The 18971-nt window shown below is 32.7% G+C and overlaps 2 protein-coding genes and 1 long non-coding RNA gene across 4 annotated transcripts; 2 read left to right on the top strand and 1 right to left on the bottom strand.

The window, feature by feature from the left end:
* The first annotated feature begins 4 nt into the window (after nt 1–4).
* Lint-1 (l(3)mbt interacting protein 1) lies at nt 5–2633 on the top strand. The gene is made up of 6 exons (XM_014230577.3): nt 5–356; nt 431–466; nt 632–1783; nt 1845–2034; nt 2099–2263; nt 2346–2633. Exons 1-6 carry the CDS (start codon nt 231–233, stop codon nt 2510–2512), a joined length of 1836 nt encoding a protein of 611 aa, XP_014086052.2. The 5' UTR covers nt 5–230; the 3' UTR covers nt 2513–2633.
* On the bottom strand, nt 2557–3516 carry rtv (QVR superfamily protein rtv). The gene is made up of 3 exons (XM_014230578.3): nt 3379–3516; nt 3018–3191; nt 2557–2959 (listed from the first exon to the last, which is right to left on the bottom strand). The coding sequence occupies exons 1-3, from the start codon at nt 3434–3436 to the stop codon at nt 2736–2738; spliced, it is 456 nt and encodes a 151-aa protein (XP_014086053.2). The 5' UTR covers nt 3437–3516; the 3' UTR covers nt 2557–2735.
* Nucleotides 3517–13206: 9690 nt separating this feature from the next.
* LOC106614659 (uncharacterized) lies at nt 13207–18244 on the top strand. Of its 2 annotated transcripts, none has more exons than XR_001330609.3 (3): nt 13207–13312; nt 16515–16695; nt 17937–18244. It is a non-coding gene; the product is annotated as an uncharacterized lncRNA (long non-coding RNA). The 2 variants fall into 2 exon arrangements; XR_004976947.2 differs by lacking the exon at nt 13207–13312 and adding an exon at nt 13726–14364.
* The last annotated feature ends 727 nt before the right edge of the window (nt 18245–18971 follow it).

The raw sequence follows: 18971 nt of genomic DNA on the forward strand, positions 1-18971 counted from the left end.
GATTGCTATAACAGAATTTTATATCGAAACAAGCATTCCTGGATAGAAGTTTTAAGTTACTTCTTAAATAAAATATTGGTGTGGTTTTGTATTGGATCATCAAATTTTGATTTGGGAAGCGGAAGTTGGAGCTGGATGGCCAATTTTAAAACACTTATTTATTCATAAGTATCAACGTCCTCGCTTTATTATAAATTGATTTAACCTTGCAGATTTAGGTTTAGCTAAAGATGATGACAGTGAATTCTCGTGTTTTTCAATATTATTTGGATAATTTCTTTAAATTTCCCAAAGAAATAAGGAATGATATCGTTTACTGTCAGCGCTCTCTAAAGGCACATATCAAGGTCCATCAGGTATATTTTACTTTGTAGATATATAAATTATCATCACATACAATTAATGTTTATGAACTGTTTGTATAATTTAGATGGTGATCGACGTTTTTAACCAGGAGGAAGATGCAGTAAGTTAAGATTGAATTTCCGTATTATTTATGTTAATATTCTTTTCATTATTTTGTACTAAGATATTTTTTGAAAAAGTATACTGTGTATTTTACAAAGTAATGATAATAATTATGTGTATTACTAAAAAATGTGGGTCAGTATTTATAAGAAATATTTCGTAGGATCCGGCTCAGAAGCAACGTATTTTGGAAGAAATTGAATCGGAGATTTACGAGATAAATGCTGAGCAGCATTTTCTATTTTTACGACTTCGTCGGATAGTTGATGAATTCACAAAAATGTTGAAAAGGAATGACGTCCTTATCGATTATGAAGCAATAAATTCTACAATTTCTAAAGAGGTGGTACCACTTATAAATGACCCTGCTATTGGAATATTACCCGCAACAGTACTTTTTCGTAACACGGAACAAAAGTTAATTGAAAAGTATTTCGAAGTACAGAAAGAGAAGATAGTTTATGAAATTGAAGATTCGGATGACGACCACAATCAAGTTTTGTCTTCCGGCGAATTGATTGATGATTTTAGCGTAGCTAGTAATGGTGCCTTCCATTTGCAAGGTTCTTGTGGAAATTCGAATAGTTTGTCTCAAATGTCTTTATTAAAACCAATTTCACAACGATTGGTTGGCAGTGGACGCTTTACCGATGCTTCCAAATTCTTGCAAATGAACCTTGTGGAAGAAAAGGCTAATGATGAGGCAACGAAGGATGATGTGCTGCTGCCAGAGGATGTATCAGATTTTCCCGGTACATCACATAAAAATAATGAATCTATTGAGCCATTACAAGATGTACCTGTTTCTAAGAACGTAAAAATTAGCCGCTTCAATCTTCGGCAAGCTCTTAATAAAGCGCGTTCTGAAAATATGGTAGCAAAGGCAGCTGCTAGCATGATAGCGCGGGCTATACCAACATCCACGACAGCGATTTGTCATGCCTCAACTTCTTTAGAAACGGTAACACATTCTCAACGAAAATATGAAGTCAGAACAAGATCATCAAGAAATAATAGTGGAAATGTATTAACAGAAGCAATAGTTCCCAGAGAAAAAAATACCTCAGAATTAAATTCGTCTTCTGATGATTCTAATCCTGAAAGACTTCAAATCACACCCCAATCCCAATGGGCTGTAATGGATTCAACTGAGCATCGAACTCTGCCAGAACATTACGGACAAGAAATGTTTTTACGTTTGTTTCAACTTTTTACCCCTATAATGCTCGTTCAGATGCAACAACGTCGCTCAAAACGTAAACGTCGTACTGTCCATAACAACGAACGTGCTGATTTTCACTACGGCCGTATTGAGGTAAACTTACAATTAAAATATTTATGCTATAAATTTAATGTGTTGAATATTTGCTATTTAGTATGGTAGCTATCCTCCTCCAGAAAAAAAGCGTAAGACTTTTCTGATTTCTCCACAAGTAAAACGAGTTTTACAATCGAAACGCCCGAAGCGTACTAATACTGACAAAAATGAGAACCAAGCACCTTCTCGATCTAGCTCCAGCTCACCAGACGAAAAACGTTGCTGCAATGAGTGCCTAAAAACTGGGGGTATGTAAATTAAAATAATTCTTGAGATTTAAGGTTTTACAAATTAAAGCTTTGATCACCTCAGGTTGTTTTGATGAATGCCTCGAATGCAAAGGATATTACCATCAATTATGTCATATAGAAGAAGATGAAAAGTCAATTGATCATCCAAATGTTTCTGTCCAAAGAAATGTATTACAGAATTTATGCCCTGCTTGTAAACGTCAACGATCAAGCTTATTTAGCAAAGGTATGTTTTGAAACGTTGCTTTAGTGCAAAAGTAATTTATATAGAATTGTCTTCTAAAGTTTAATTTATTTTCTGGGTATAGATGCCCTGCATTCCACTGCACAAGAGCTTGAAAAAAAACTCGCTCATGAAAAGGATCGGCGTGTGAATTTACAGCAAGAAAGCAAAATGTACAAATTACAAATGCGCAACCTGTTCAATATTGTTAATACTATCAAATGTGATCCAGAAAACGATAGTTCCGGATAAAAGCTACAGTACTACAATTTTGAGTACTAATTTTGTTTGGAGAATGAATATGTAAATTGAATATAAATTCCACACATAATGCTTTTTTTTACTAACAATAATATGACTTATATATTTCCAAGTGTTCTTTAAATATTTAGTTTGGCTATAAAAGACACTTCCTGGGAATAAAAAATTCCGTATTTTATACGGTAATTTAGAAAGAGCTTGAGGAGCACTTAATTTAAATTTGTGGTAGGGAGGAAAAAAATTGAATATATATATAAGCTACTATTACAATTCCAAAATAACAAAAATGGCCGCTAATATTTGAACTTGAGTTGCATAAATCTCCTTGGCAAAAGCACATATACACTTTTTTATAATTGTAAACCGTGTTGGCACAGCGATCTTGATTGTCATCTGGACCCCGTTGCACACACATCCGCTGTATTGCTTGGTCGTAGTCTAAAAAATACAGGTGTATAAATATGTGACATTTCAATTTTAATGAGTTAGTCTATACCGTCCACGGCATACGTGCCACCACCTTCGATTACTTTCCCACACCAGCCAGATGCACATGGTACAGCCGACAATCCGGGTTCATTTTCAACATCAGTTGCATTAAAAGAGAATGGATCTTTACAGCTTCCAAGTTCCCCTCTAGACCGACATTGAAAACACCGACGAAGCAAACCTAAAAAAATCAATATATTTTAGATTTGTTGTTTTAAAAGAACATCCAAAAGTAAACGCGAATTTAGCTTTGTCTTGTTTGATCTGATTATTAAATTATGTATCAATGTCTATATGAATATAATATTTCCAACAATAAAACAAAAGACTTCAACAAAGCACGAACGCGACGCAGTTCTAATACTAGCCATTTGATATTTGGACAAAAAGAAGCAATAACGTAGCAAATACAACTTTTTTATGCATTTTAAGTTTCAACTAGCTGTATTTCTTTAATTTTATTAAAAAATAAATTTATTCACGGTCCTTTGTATAAAATGGAATTTTCACAATGTATTTATTCACATGGAGTTGCCGAGTCGAATGAGAGATTTAAAAATTAAAGATTAAAGCCAATTATTTGACATTTCTGTTACAAGATAATATTTCATTTATTGGCACCAAACTGTAATGGTTTTTATTTAAAGTGCTTAAAAACTTAAAAAGACTAAAGAAATTTTTGTATACGTTTTTTTTTAACTTAACTTTTGGAATGGATATAATTTTCAAATTTCGATGTTAATTTGGAGGAAATTGTTTCATTCATAAAATATATGTTATGAATAATATCTAAAAATGTAAAATTATACTAAAGAAAAAATAGCTGTCAAATTAACGAAAATGGAGTTAACCGGGTTCTTTTATTAAAATATCGCATTAGTTGTTTTGATAATTGTGTACTGTAAGCAATAAGTTGTGTTCATTGGCAATGTTGCCTCTGATAACATTATCGAGCTAACAAATAGTTCGACTGTTAACCAATCATGATGACAAGGTGAACCAAGTTGTTAATTTATGTTTGCAATATTTGTTAATTTTAGATCTATTTTTTCCTATAACTTCTATGATTACCTTAATTCTTCTTAAAATATGTAAATAAAATAAAATATAGGAATCTATGAACTCTAAAAAAAAATTCTCGACTTCAAATATCCAAAGATCACCTTAAGTCTCTTGAAAGGTATTTTTCCAACTGTGTACCTGTTGTCCTCGTTTGTTATATAGATTAATCTATTTAATCGATTTTAACAGGACCTCATAGTTTCAGTTATTCTTTTTAAACGATTATGGGGTATTTTCGCTAGGGTGTTTAATTAAATTGTTATTGCTTGTCTTTTATTTGATTGGTTGCTTAGAAATTGATTACTTAGACACTTTTGAAAGATACTTACGTCATGTCTGTAATATCTCTGTGTTCTTCAATCACCAAGAAAGAAACGTTTGTCTCTCAGATTTTGAGATATCGATCCTTTTCTTCCCGCCGATATCGGATCACTATAGAATGTAGCTGTCATATCTTCAAGAAGTTTGGCATGTATTATTTTCCATGGATATTTGTTTATTTGTGAAGGGTATTATAGCTTCGGTGTTCATTGTTGTTGTTACGGAGGTGCAATATGTAAGACATTGCCATACTCACAATGTTCCGTTACACAATAAGTTACAATATACAAGGTAGTTTGTACAAAGCTTGAGGTAAAATATACTTAACTCCCATATAACTTAATTTATTTCAACAGGACTAAGTGTAAACATTTTTTTACAATATTTCACGATGCAGTGTAAAAATCTGTGAATACTTCTAGAAGTACGATAGCTCTTAAACTTAAAGCATCAGACGTATTAAATTTAATCGAAATGAAGAAGCAAATTCAGATTTCTGCACCATGCACAACATACATATAGAGAGCAGATCACAATATCACAATATACAGAGAGCACTCACCCTAACGCAGAAATGGTGCGAAGAAAACTATACTAACAATGATGAAAAAGGGAACAAGGAAAGGAAACTAAAAGGCAGCAGAAAAAAATCCAACTTTAATAGAGATGACTAGACCCTAATGCAATAAAAAAGGAGCTAAGAAATTATAAAAATTGAATAAGAGACTGGTATTGGTAGAGTAGTAATTGGATAAGACTTTATTAAAAACTAGCTCTGACGAAACTTGTGGCTTCTGTGAGCTCAAACCCGAAACACCAGAGCACTTATGGTGGAAACAGAGAATCTAAATTAACGTTCTCTGTTTGAAATGCGAAGCTGTTGCTATCTATGATTTTCGCTATTCTAGGGAATAGAATAATATGTGATTGTGGTCCACCACCTAATAGCTTTATTTTACCTAACAACCACTTCACAAAAAATGCACAAAAACATGGGTGTTTTGGCACGAACTAACCTAACTGATCTATGGTTTGGACTATGGGTGTTTAATATGATACCAAATCTGAATAATAAATTAAGTACATATATGTACATACCTATGTATTACTTTTAATTCTAAAATATGTTTGTTCCATGTTTACAACTAAAGTGAAGTGGGTGGAGTAAGAGGAAAAGTGACTTACGTCAACGACAAAGCACCGATAAAGAATATATATAAGTTGTTAAAGCCTAGGGATTTTTTTTTGATTTATACCGAATCTGGCAGCGTTGCATGTAATCTTCATACGCTCACCCAGTATCCAGTTATAGTTGAAAGTTTTTCATTGAGGATTGGTTATGACGTGGAAATGCCGATGCCACGTCTCGTAGACGTTGAGTTCAAAAGATATGCCAAAAACCCAAGGAACTCGAGTTCAAGACGATCGTAGACCCTTGTGTAACTCGGTCTTAGTAAGAAAATCAAACAATGGTATATTGGTTCTCGACAATCAGTAATAGCACGGATTGGTAACTACACGGAATATTTGTTGGCTAAAGGGTCAAAATATCGGATGACGTATTGATCGTAAGTACAATTATATTTTTGTCAATGAACTTCGCTACTCAGTGTCCAGAAATTTGGTATAAACGGTTATGGAAGGAGAAACCCCAAGGAAACATCTATCTTAAATTATGAATATTAAGAGATCAACAAAGACATTTAGTGTTGCTGTCCTTTTTTCACCATTTTCGTCATATTTTGCTTTTTTATTTTCGCAAAAGGGAAAAACGTATCGCAAGCTCACAAAAAGTTATGTGCTGTTTATGGCGACGAAGCCATAAAAGAACGGGAGTGTCAAAATTGGTTTGCCAAATTTCGTTCTGGTGATTTTTCACTCAAAGATGAAAAACGCTCTGGTCGTCCAGTTGAAGTTGATGATGACCTAATCAAAGCGATAATCGATTCGGATCATCACAGTACAACACGTGAGATTCCAGAGAAGCTTCAGGTATCACATACATGCATTGGAAATTACTTAAAACAACTTGGCTATGTTCAAAAACTCGTTACATGGGTTCCTCACGAACTGAAAGAAACGCATTAACAGCTGCGATTTGCTAAAGAAACGTAATGAAAATTATCCATTTTTAAAACGAATGATAACTGGCGATAAAAATGGGTTGTTTACAACAATATTGAGCGGAAAAGATCGTGGAGCAGGCCAGGTGAACCAGCTCAAACAACATGAAAAGCAGGTATTCATAAAAAGAAGGTTTTGTTATCAGTTTGGTGGGATTATAAAGTAATTGTCTACTTTGAACTCTTACCACCCAACCGAACGATCAATTCTGTTGTCTACATTGAACAACTAACGAAATTAAACAATGCAGTTGAAGAAAAGCGGCCCGAATTGATAAATCGAAAAGGTGTTGTATTCCATCATGACAATGCAAGGCCACACACATCTTTGGTCACTCGGCAAAAATTATTGGAGTTTGGTTGGGATGTTTTGCCACATCTACCATATAGTCCTGACCTTGCACCATCGGATTATTTTTTTGCTTATAAAAATCAGAAGTTTTATGAACGTGGGATTATGATGCTGCCTGAAAGATGGCAAAAGGTCATTGATTAAAATGGGCAATACATTACAGAATAAAGTTATTTAGTTCCATAAAAAAATTATCTTTTATTTTTTAAAAAATCTCGTCTTGTTGAGAATAATCTCTAATATCGGATTGGGCTCCAATGTATGGCAATTAATGAAAATTGATTTTTAATACCTTCAACTATTGATAGCAGGTGAGTAAGACGACTGCATTAAATCGACGTTTTATCCGTAAATCTCAGACTTAAACACACGGCAGTGTGCTTTATCGTATCGTGTAAAGTACCAGCAGCAGCGATATTCTTAGAGCACTTAAGTAATACAAAAAATTTGGTGTTAATACCTTTTCAAATTCCGCTGATAAATGCAAATCAAATTATAACGACGCATTCTTATTGCATGGTTTTTTACCAGTGATTGCTCATACAAAGATTAGGAAATCACAAAACAATAAAGTAGCTGAAAGTTAATAACAGAAATGCATATCAGAAGCAATTGTTTTAGGCTGCTGAAGGTGTGCTAACCTGGTGACGTGCAGGGTATATGTACATGCATAAATATATTTGAATTTGAACTATAATTTTTGAAGATATTGTACCCATTCCCACCTAATATACCCTAAACGTTTAACAAATTTTTCTGCATACAAATTTTTTATATACTTACTAAGAAAGTAATAATTTTTGGTTATAAGAAGTACTTTTCTCTATATAAAATTAACTTTCTTATATACATATATATATAATATATGATATATTGACAGTGTAACATATAAACTTACTTAAGTATTAACATGCATTTTACTTAAATATTTGAATTTTGCTTTGTTGTTACTACAAATACTTTTATTTTAATTTGCTTGAAGCAAAAATCGTCTGTGCTCATTTAATATTCATGGGCTGGGATTTACAGTATTACAATCACAGTAACTTAATGTTCAGCTCGAGTAACGAAAGCAGGATGGAAAACAAATAAAAATTGTATACTTACACGTATACATAAAACCTTTTCTATCATAGTTAAACTTGTGATTATAATTTTTCGAAGGAGATGCACTATACTAAATTTACGTTATCTCATCGCCTTGATCAATTTATTTTTCTTCTGTTATGTGCAAATATTATATTTTTCCGTATTTCCAGAAATCGTTTGCGCAACCTCCACGACGGAGCTGAACAAAACTATTAATTAAATTTCAATTTTATTTAAAATTTATATAATTTTAATTCACAGCCAATCACAACAATATCGAGTGATCAAATTTTTGAGCCTGGGGTCCAGCAAATTGCTGGTTATGCAATCAATTACTATCACTAGCGTACAATTATTAGAGTATAACTAATAAGGTTAATTTTCTGTTGCTTATGAGAGCGTTCCGACAAGTACTTAAATTGCTTTGAGCTTTAGCTTCCATGTAATGCTTCAACGATGTTAAACTTTCTTAACTTGCCGGACGTTTTCTGCATAGTAGAAGCTTGTGACCGTTTTGTCCCTCTCCCGGTAATTATTGTAGATCAGATCCTGAGTATTGCAGAATTCCGTCTGTAACCTCATTTAAAAATTATCGAAATCGAACTATACCTTTTCAAGATGTAGCTAAAGGCACTTGGTTTAGTTTGAAAAACTATATGGAGGAACTTCAATGGACGATAGCAACCTTTCCTTTCTTTAAGAAAGAAATGATTAACTTCGGGTGAAACAGAACTTCATATATTTTCGAAATTTGCAAGTGGTAAATTCGTGTGGAATATTTCGAGTGTTTCAGCGTTCATTCTTGATATTGAACTAATATGTTAAGCAAAATTTTTGCTAGACAATTTATGTGCTCTAGACAACAGTAGTCTGGAAAGCTATAACGAACTTGTACTGCCTATTACTTCATCCTCCTAATTGTTTTAAAGACCACTTATTTGTATTTGCATTCTAACAATGAAAATATGAGTCGGTATATTTAAAAAAAACGTGGGTTAATTAACAATGGTATATGTATGTATCAAGAGAAGATTTATACCAAAAACAATATAATATTTATAGTGTATAAAATTTTATAGTATAACTAATTGTGAGAAATTTGGTCTAAAAGCACTTAGGGTGAAATAATAATAATGACACTAAAATAAAATAAAATAGAAACAAGAAAAAGTGTTAACTTCGGTTTCCTCGAATCTATAATACCTTTCACAAATAAAGGTTTTCCTACAAGAAATTGATTTTGATCGGTAAATTTGTAAAGTAGTTACAGCGCGTTCAAAAAATAACATTTTTCCTTTTCGAATGAAACTGTTTTTTATTGTTTGCAAATTAATACTTGTTCAATTGTGATCACTGATGCGTACAACTCAGTAATTGTGTTGGGCACGTTGTGCCGTGAAATAAGAAAAATGAGTGCTGTTAACGAAGCATCCGAAAGGTACCAAACGGACTATTAAAAAAACTGAAAAGTCTTTAAATACGAGTTTTACATTTTAGAAGAGTTGGTCTGACCAGCATTTGGCGCAGGAAATCATCAACCGTGATTAGAGCAATGTAATATTTACAGATGAATCAATTTTCATAATGTTTAACCCCTTGAGACGTGTTTGGCTAAGAAAAGAACAAACATTTATTCAAAGGAGTATTAGACACCCCCAAAAGATGGATATTTATGGATGCTTCTCTGCCCATGGATTTGGGGGTTTCAACTGCTTCACAGAAAATCTGAACGCCGTTAGAATAATAAAATTGCATAAAAAAAAAGGATTTAGTGAAGCCAGCTGAAATGCTTTACGGAAAAAATAACCATGATTGCATACTGCAAGTAGACAATCATCCAAAACATAAAAGCAGACTCTGTACTCAACGGAAACTGTAAACAAGAAAACCATATTGTTACTTTACATTTTCAGACAGTCACCAAATGCTAATCCAATAGAGAAGGTGATAGGACGTGAGAACAAACGTCTATAGTAACTAAATTTTTCTTAATAAACGCTATCAACACTTTGGAAAGCGAAAACGCTACTTTTTGAACGCACTGTATATGCTATAGTCAAGGCCGACCCAAGACATTTTTACCGCCCTAGGCAAATGTAATTGTCCGCTCCTTCTAAGCTTATTTTGCCTTAATAAAAAAAAAAGTTATAATTTTGGAAAATTGTGCAGGTTATTTTATTTAACAAAAAAAACACTCATATTCCAAAGGTATATCATAATAATTTAAAAATATTATAATTAGTAGTACAATAAAAAAGGATAATTACTTAAATATTTTCGAATGGAATGTGAAAATATAAAACTAAAATTTTTGTATGTAAATAAATAAAGAAGTAAATATAAAAGTAAAGAAAATTTGCTAAAATGCCGCTCTAAAACTCTTGCGTCTTAGGTAATTGCCTAATTTGCCTATGTGAACGGGCCGGCCTTGGTTATAGTGGTCCGATCAGAACAATATATTTGGAGATTGTACTATTGCTGTTTTTTTTGGAATGCATGTATTATGAGCCTTAATCGAGTCCTTTGCGGATGTGGCAGGCTTCAATTTTTGGAAGAAAGAACACAAGTTATTGAATAGTGTTTTTAGAAATTAGACATTTGAGTAAACCTTATGTGGTTGTAAGAAGAAAAATGTTTATGTTATATACAATTTTTTAAAAACATTTTTTTTTTCACAAACTTATCGCACAATATTACAAATATTATTGAGTACTGTGCTTTATGCTTATAACGAGCAATACAGTTCTTACAAGTTTTTTATTATTTGCATTCATTAATAATACAAATTATAGATATATAATACATTTAAATGTAGCTTATCATTAATTTTTCAAATTAAGAATATTTGATAATAAACCAATACAAATTTATATATATATTGATCTACATTTCAAACACATTCTCAAATTTGCTATAAAAATTACAAAACTAAGTATAAGTGTTATGAGAAGAGTAGAAACCATTTACCAATGCCAATTTACTGTTAAAATGGCATGCAAAAAATACTAATAGCTGAAAAATATTTGCATGAGACGAGACTTGTCTCGTATTTTTGCCACTGCCAACCCCTGCTCGAAAACATTTTCTATTAGGACATGTTTGAAATGATGTGGGAACGGTAGAGCTATATGTATACACGAGAGTACCTTCTTGTAGCTGGGTATTAGTGATGCTGTAAACTGGCATACATCGGGGCGGAGTTAACTTTTTCAGCGTAACACGAAGCAATTGGATGTTGAAGATGCCAAATGAAATTGTATAATTTTCACACATGATACTATATACTGCATAAATATTTAGGTGGCGTTTGAGCACAAAATAGGGGTTACAATGGTGAATTTTTAGTATTATAGCATGAAGTAATTGAAATTATAGCATGTTGATTGTGGAATAAGTATTACAAGAACAAACTCTCAAAAATGTTGTATACTTATTTACATATTCGCATATACTTTCCTGTGTACTTACATACATACATATGTACATATATACATATGTACATACAAATGTACTATTAAACTAAGTTTCGATATTACTGTAGCGTTTATATTATGTGCATACTTACGTATTTATTTAGAGATAGCGTCTGCAAAGCCGATGAGCTGGCCAGGGGGGGCACCTTTGCCCCGCTCACATCGGAATGGGATCGGGTTGGATCTCCGTTAGCGTCTTGCGCTCTAGCTTTGGATCAATGGACCTCGCGTGCACTCAGCAGACGCTGGTCGACGACTAGGTCCTGTGCGACCGCGAGATCCTTCTGGCCAAGAGTGGATCGCAGGAGGTCGGGGGAACTTCTCGCCCTGAGCAAAGTGCATCTCGCCGCTATGGTAGGAGTTCTCACTGGACACTGTCCAATGGACACTCATGCGGTACGGCTTGGTGTACTACCCGATGCTAGTTGCCAAAGTTGCATGGAGGAGGGCGAGGTGGAATCATCCCGGCACTTTCTCCTCCAATGTCCGGCTTTCGCTAGGCTGCGATTGAAATATCTCGGCAATCACACTTTTGGCGGACCTGAATACTTATCCGAAATGGATATTGGCCGTCTTAACAAGTTTGTAGTAAGCACAAAGCGTCTCATCGACTTGTAAGGGTATTTTGATCCAGATTATAGGAGTTTTGTAGGTATCACAACGGACTGGCGTCTTAAGCTGTCCAAGTGGGATCCTTTCTGGGATCGAACTCCTAACCTAACCTAACCTATGTATTCATTTTGGGGAGACCGCGGCTTTTTATTTATTTAATTTAGTTATTATCATGAATTAAATTGTCTTATTTATATATTAACAAATTACTATTTTTATGCTTGAGTATATACATCCATATATATGTAGGTATTAAAATAAATGAAACTTTGAAAATGCCAAATCGCTGGAACACAGTATCATCTGTCACAAAAAATTTTATGAATTATATAAATAATATTTACCATAAAGCACGTTGTATGTACACACAAACATATGTTTGCTTTAATATACGTAATAATTCATGAGATGTTTTTTCCACTCAGCTATAACTATCTTGTGAACATATCTACATATGTAAATTTGTGGTTCGGATGCAACAGATAACATGTTGTTACAATATGCATATTTTATTTTCTTACGAATATAATAATTTAAGGAAAATTTAAAAATTTTAACCTTGCGTGGATGTTTGTTTTTTATATGTCACAATTTTATATTCTATTTAGTCGTGAAAAATGCAACTTACTTTTACCCATAGTAAATGTTTTCACCCCAATTCAACATTGAAAGAAAATCTACCGATTGGCATACAGTTTAAGAGGAAGGTAAATAGTATCGGCATCTATAAAACTCACCTCATGTTAGTATTTGATAATTCACCATATATTCCCAATATATGAATGAATTTGTATTTTTATTTCGTGTTGATTGAGACTTTAATGGTCTATACAGTTCTATCTTTTCTAGTGACTAACGAATGTCAATCGGAAATAATTACAACCAATAACTATTTATATACTGATAAATAGAAACAACTTACTTATGTATATAGGGTCATACAAAGCATGCGCGTAAATAGTTCGTTGAGAAACAAGATTACAGTCCCATATTCACAGATATGCCTTTGTACATGTGTATATCAGTATGTAAAACACCCTTTATTGAAGAAGTAAACTCCCCACATAGGTGTAAACGAGACAACGTAAGACGAAACAGGTGAATGATATGTTTGAAAGATTAACGGCGCTACTCTGGTGGAGCTGCTTTGATATTTGTTTGTATTCGAGCGTATCTTTAGAGCGTTTACTGGTTTTAAGTTGAAGTATCAGCGGAGTGATGATTTAGTTTCGGACTGTTATTGAAAACGAATGGTTAATGTTTTCCAATGGTAAATTATAATCGCAAGCTAACGAATAGATGGTTAATAATCTCGCTACCGACGGTATTATTATTTATACAGTTCGGTAGTTGAAATAATCGAATTGTGTATATAACTGATACTATAATATGTTAATATCTTTGCCATGGAAATATTTGTTTGAAACATATACATCATACATTATAACCCTTTATGTAGGACTACAAGAAAATATATGTGAAACGATCGGTACTAGAGATATTAAATATGGTAAAATGATTTACTTTTATATCAACAGACACTTTACCTGGAACGTTGCAGAAAAGGAATATTTTACTCAAAATAAAAACGTCATTAACAGTGCATTAAAAGTAACAAAAAATAGTATCAAATCACTTTAAGATCTCTTTGATCAAAGTCTGACTCATACGTTTATGGTAATACAACTATCTGATTTTCTAAAAAGTGTATATGTAACTCAATACGCAAAATGTTTTTACCAATACCCTGAAAAGGGAATATTAAGTTTACTACGATATTTTTAACACTCATAAGGAAACTTCGGAGACCCATATACATACTTATGTATACGTATTATTGTTCAAAGTGACGAGTTGAGGACGATTTAGTCATGCCCGTCTGCCTGTCTGTCTGTATATACGCGAACTAGTCCCTTAGTTTTTGAGTTAGCGATTTGAAATTCACTCCCTTTTCTCACCAAGAAGCCGATCGGAACCGCCGATATTGGGCTACTGTAGGATATAGCTGCCATGCACACTGATCGATCAAAATCAAGTTCTTGTATGAAAAACTTTTTTTTGACAAGAAATCTTCACGAAATTTGGCATGGATTATTGTCCAAGGCAATGGTAAAATCTTCGGATACCTATATCGTTCAGATCGGACCACTACTGATGATGCCATTAAAACTGAACGATTACAATCAAGTTCTTGTGTAATAAACCTTTTTATTTGTGAAGAGTATTATAGCTTCGGTGCTAATATTAAAACCAGTAATAAATGTGATTAGCGCAGATGCAGAATACACATAATTGTCTTTGATAATACCATATAACAATGTAGTAAGTAGTAACATATGAATATTATTCTAAGATTATAACTAAACAACATATAAAATAATCGAAGTGTATAGTACAATTTTATAACTAATGGAAATGAATAAATGAATATTCGTATATACTATGTATGAATGATAGAATACCTGGTTGCATTTTCCGCAGGTCTATTATAAAATACAAAAAGTTTCACATATGCATATTTAAAAATGAAAGTTCGTTAGTTTCTTAAGAATTTGGATGAGATAACGCTATAGTTTTATATGAATAGTATATGTTTGTGAAAAGTAGATGCATATTTTAACAGATTTCGTACATGAATATGAAGTATTGTTTCAATATCTTTTTTAAGTCTCGCAATATCTGTTGTAAAGGGGAAAGAAGGCTACAGAAAAAAATGTCATGTGTACCATCGACTGTCTAAGTAATTCTATCGCTGAATAAATAGTAGCAATACACACATGTATATTATACATTGTGTATAGATGAATATATTTAAGGAAAAGCTAACAGCATTTGCTTTCCACAATTTTCGAAGCCCACTTAGACCTCCAAGTCGATCCAAACGTAGCATTTCAAAACTAAGAAAAGCCGTATTAAATATTTTAGCTAAGGTAATTGTGTAGCTGCAGATTAAGCAAGTTGAATAAGTTATATGTGAAAACTTATTTACTTCAAATTTATCCGTATGTATGTACGTTTAAGGCATATTCTTATTCTTCCGACGTAAACTTACTTAACTAATTATTTTGGAGCCTAGTGTTACACGTATTTGTATGAATAAAAATCCACTATGAGCCTTTAGAAACCATAATAATTATATTATTATTTTTTTATAAACATAAACAAAATAAGCTGGGATTCGTTATTGTTGAGACCATATGAGTTCATCAATAAGTTGACGTCGGTTGTTTTTATACTCTCGCAACCTGTTGCTACAGAGTATAATAGTTTTGTTCAGCTAACGGTTGTTTGTATCACCTAAAACTAATCGAGTTAAATATAGGGTTATGTATATAGGTATAAATGATCAGGATGAAGAGACGAGTTGAAATCCGGGTGACTGTCTGTCCGTCCGTCCGTCTGTCCGTCCGTCCGTGCAAGCTATAACTTGAGTAAAAATTGAGATATCTTTATGAAACTTGGTGGACATGTTTCTTGATACCGTGAGACGGTTGATATTGCAGATGGGCTTAATCGGACCACTGCCACGCCCACAAAACGACATTATTCAAAAACAAATAAATTGCCATAACTAAGCTCCACAACAACATACAAGACTCTTATTTGGTATACAGGATCACAATAGGGAGGGGCATCTGCAGTTACTTTTTTTAAAGTGGGCGTGGTCCCGCCCATAATAGGTTTAATGTGAATATCTCCTAAACCGCTAATGCAATAATAACAAAATTCACTGGAAGCAAATGTTTTTAGAACCTCTACCTACAGTGTGAAAATGAGTGAAATCGGGTGGCAACTCCGCCCACTCCCCATATAACGGTACTGTTAAAAACTATTAAAAGCTCGATAAATCAAGCACTAAACACGCCAGAGACATCAAATTTTATCTCTGGGATGGTATGAGATGACTTTATAAGAACCGTGTTCAAAATTAGACAGTGGGCGTGGCTCAGCCCACTTTTAGGTGAAAACCCATATCTTGAGATCTGCTTAACCGATTTCAACCAAATTCCGTGCATATCGTTCTTTTCATATTTCTATGTCATAGTGCAAAAATGGGCGAAATCGGACTACAACCACGCCTATTTCCCATATAACACCATTTTCAATTTCATCTGATTCTTTCACTTTCCACTATGCAAATCAGGCAACAATGACTATCGGGATTGCGTGAATATTGCGATTAAAGTATGCCATTTTGTGGCCAAAAAGTGTCTAAATCGAACTAAAACTGTTCAAGCCCCTAAGTAGTAAATATGTGGACCCCAGTGCCTATAGTTGACCTTCTACCGAAAATATCAGTCAATCCACAAAGAAATCTCAAACGAGTATACTATTTGACTTTGCGAGAGTATAAAATATTCGGTTACATCCGAACTTAGCCCTTCCTTACTTGTTTTTAATGTTTTTTCTCAACACTTTCGTTGAAAATGACAGTGCTCATAATTTTTTCCTACTCTCTTGTAAATCTGCAGGTAGTGAAAAAAATGATGACAACAGCTGGAAATATAAGTTTCTGATGGAGCTAACAAAAGTCAACGGGAATAGCGGACTGTCTTCCTTTTGGAAGCATCATTTGAACGTCAAAATATCTAATACGAAATAGATGCTCGAGTTGACTGATTGCTAAGTGAAGACTTGATATCAAAAACGAAGGTATTTTTTGAAATCGGTTGAAGCTCTAATTTTATAAATTTTTTCACTTTTTCTATTATTGGTTTGGTTATTTTATTTTATTTTTTATTTTTATAAACAATCATATTGATATAAGAAGTGGTACAGCATTGTCAATTATTTTACATATATAATTAATTTTCTATATATAGTATACAAATTAAAGTGGTATTGTTTTCGAAACTGTAATTTTAAACGTAATAGTCATCACTCTAATAGATATCGAAAATACTTGAAAGTATTTGATAGATATATATATATATGCACAATAATAACTCAAGAGCAATGGACACATTATTTCTAAATCAGAGTACGTTCAAATGAATGCATTTTATTTTATATAAGTATGTATGTACATATGTTAAACATATTTAGGAACTGATGTATGTAGTTCTTAAATGTAGGAAAGGTTTGAAAATAATTTCATTCTCCTCACACATCTTTCATTTCACAGATGATAGATGATTAATGACGTTGAAATAAGTATTGACTGCTTCAACCTCTCACTTGAATTCATAAAGAGAACTTCAATAGTTATATTGGCTTTACGCAAATCTCCGTATCAAATTTCTTAATAGTGGAAAACAGTGGAGGCAATTTGAAATACACCGCACACCAAATCGAATGAAAAAGTGTGCCCTTTGCAATTATCGCGGTTAAAAGCTTCTCAAGTATTTTCTTTGTTAGGCACGATACTTCAATTAGATATCACAATGATAACAATTGTTATCCATAAAATTTTGCTGATGACTTTCTATTTGAGTGCCAGCAATAAGTAAATTTAAACTATTCTGTAAAAAAGTTTATAAAACATCAGCTCAATAGTGAAAATAAGAAAATGAGAAGGAAAACTTGAATTTTGTTTAATTTTTAAGCCTTTGCCAAATAAGGAATTAATCCACTTTTCAACGTGTCTGTGGAAGGCTTGATATATTATCAATTACCAAAGAGTGGTAAGAGCACAAAATAAGGAAGTAACGAAATCTGCGATTCATTTAAGCCACTGAGAAGTTCATCAGATTCACAATGAATAAATAGATAATGATGATGCAAGGCAATTACGATGCATTATAAAATCTCACAGATTACTAAAAAATGACATCGTTAATGTTTAGCAGAGCGAACCAATTAATTTTAGAAATTACATATTATTTTATGATTACATAAAGTCTGCACATACATATATCCATATAATTGCTAAATATTATTCAAATATATTACAGGCAATCTTAGCACCATTAGTACAGAAGTCCCATATATGGTATAAAAACTATCACCGCTCACGTGCCAAACTTTCAAGAGATATTGGAAATAAAAAGTAAAAACAGGAAAACTCGCCGTAGATTATTATTATCATAATATTTATAATAAATTGTAATTGTAATGAAACACAACTTTGAAATATATTTCTCAGAAATATTTATAGCTCTCGTATAGCTTGAATTTTGAAAAATTGTAAAGTATTCGTAATGTTTTAAATGTTAAAAAATTTACGGCAAAGTTCTATAATAAAACTCAGATATAAACTCTACTTTTTATTCTGTGCTGTCAAGGGTAATAGTATTTAAAAATGTTGCTTTGGTACAAATGGTAAGTAAGAACTTAATCGTACTTTATTCATTTAGAAGATTAAAAACTTTCACGATCTAACTTGTGAATTGGATAATAGTCGCTGAAATGTAATATTATGTAATGTTTAAGTAGTGCATATTCATATTAAACCAAGTAAATACCTGTGAATTGTACTCGATACCCACAAAGTACATGCACACGAGTTGGCTGATGTACTCCACTACTTCCATCTGAGTAGTTGTATTGAAACTACAATAATATAACTTAATAAGTCAATAAAAGCTCGAAAATAACTCTTTGCAGCTGCGCTTTCCATGTACGAATACTATATTAAAGAAAACTGAGTTATGCCAACAAAACAAAAAAATATATATATAGACTTAACTGTTTTATATTAATTATTGTTTCCACTATTCGTAGCAAACGATCTTTATTAATCTATGTACATGCATATATGTACATTTGTGTATGTATATATAAATGCAGATTTGCAAATAGTTACGCTTCATACATTTCTAACTAAATTGAGACGAGTGGTTGTTAAAAGACAAAAGCAACAAACTCTTTTGAGTGCACTTTATTTGACTTGCAATACTTGGTATTTATTGTTATTTTCGAATACAATATTTTACGGTTAACGAAAAATATTGGTCGCACGCTGGCCGCTTACAGTTTTTCTCACCACC

This window comes from Bactrocera oleae, chromosome 5, assembly GCF_042242935.1.
Source record: "Bactrocera oleae isolate idBacOlea1 chromosome 5, idBacOlea1, whole genome shotgun sequence".
Taxonomy (NCBI): domain Eukaryota; kingdom Metazoa; phylum Arthropoda; class Insecta; order Diptera; family Tephritidae; genus Bactrocera; species Bactrocera oleae.

Coding starts and splice junctions, on each gene's coding strand:
- Lint-1 (XM_014230577.3), top strand. CDS start 231: ATGATGACAGTGAATTCTCGTGTTTTTCAATATTATTTGGATAATTTC. Junction 357..430: donor CACATATCAAGGTCCATCAG/GTATATTTTACT, acceptor TGTATAATTTAG/ATGGTGATCGACGTTTTTAA. Junction 2,264..2,345: donor ATCAAGCTTATTTAGCAAAG/GTATGTTTTGAA, acceptor TTCTGGGTATAG/ATGCCCTGCATTCCACTGCA.
- rtv (XM_014230578.3), bottom strand. CDS start 3,436: ATGCATAAAAAAGTTGTATTTGCTACGTTATTGCTTCTTTTTGTCCAA. Junction 3,192..3,378: donor TTTTGTCCAAATATCAAATG/GCTAGTATTAGA, acceptor TGATTTTTTTAG/GTTTGCTTCGTCGGTGTTTT. Junction 2,960..3,017: donor TGGCACGTATGCCGTGGACG/GTATAGACTAAC, acceptor TGTATTTTTTAG/ACTACGACCAAGCAATACAG.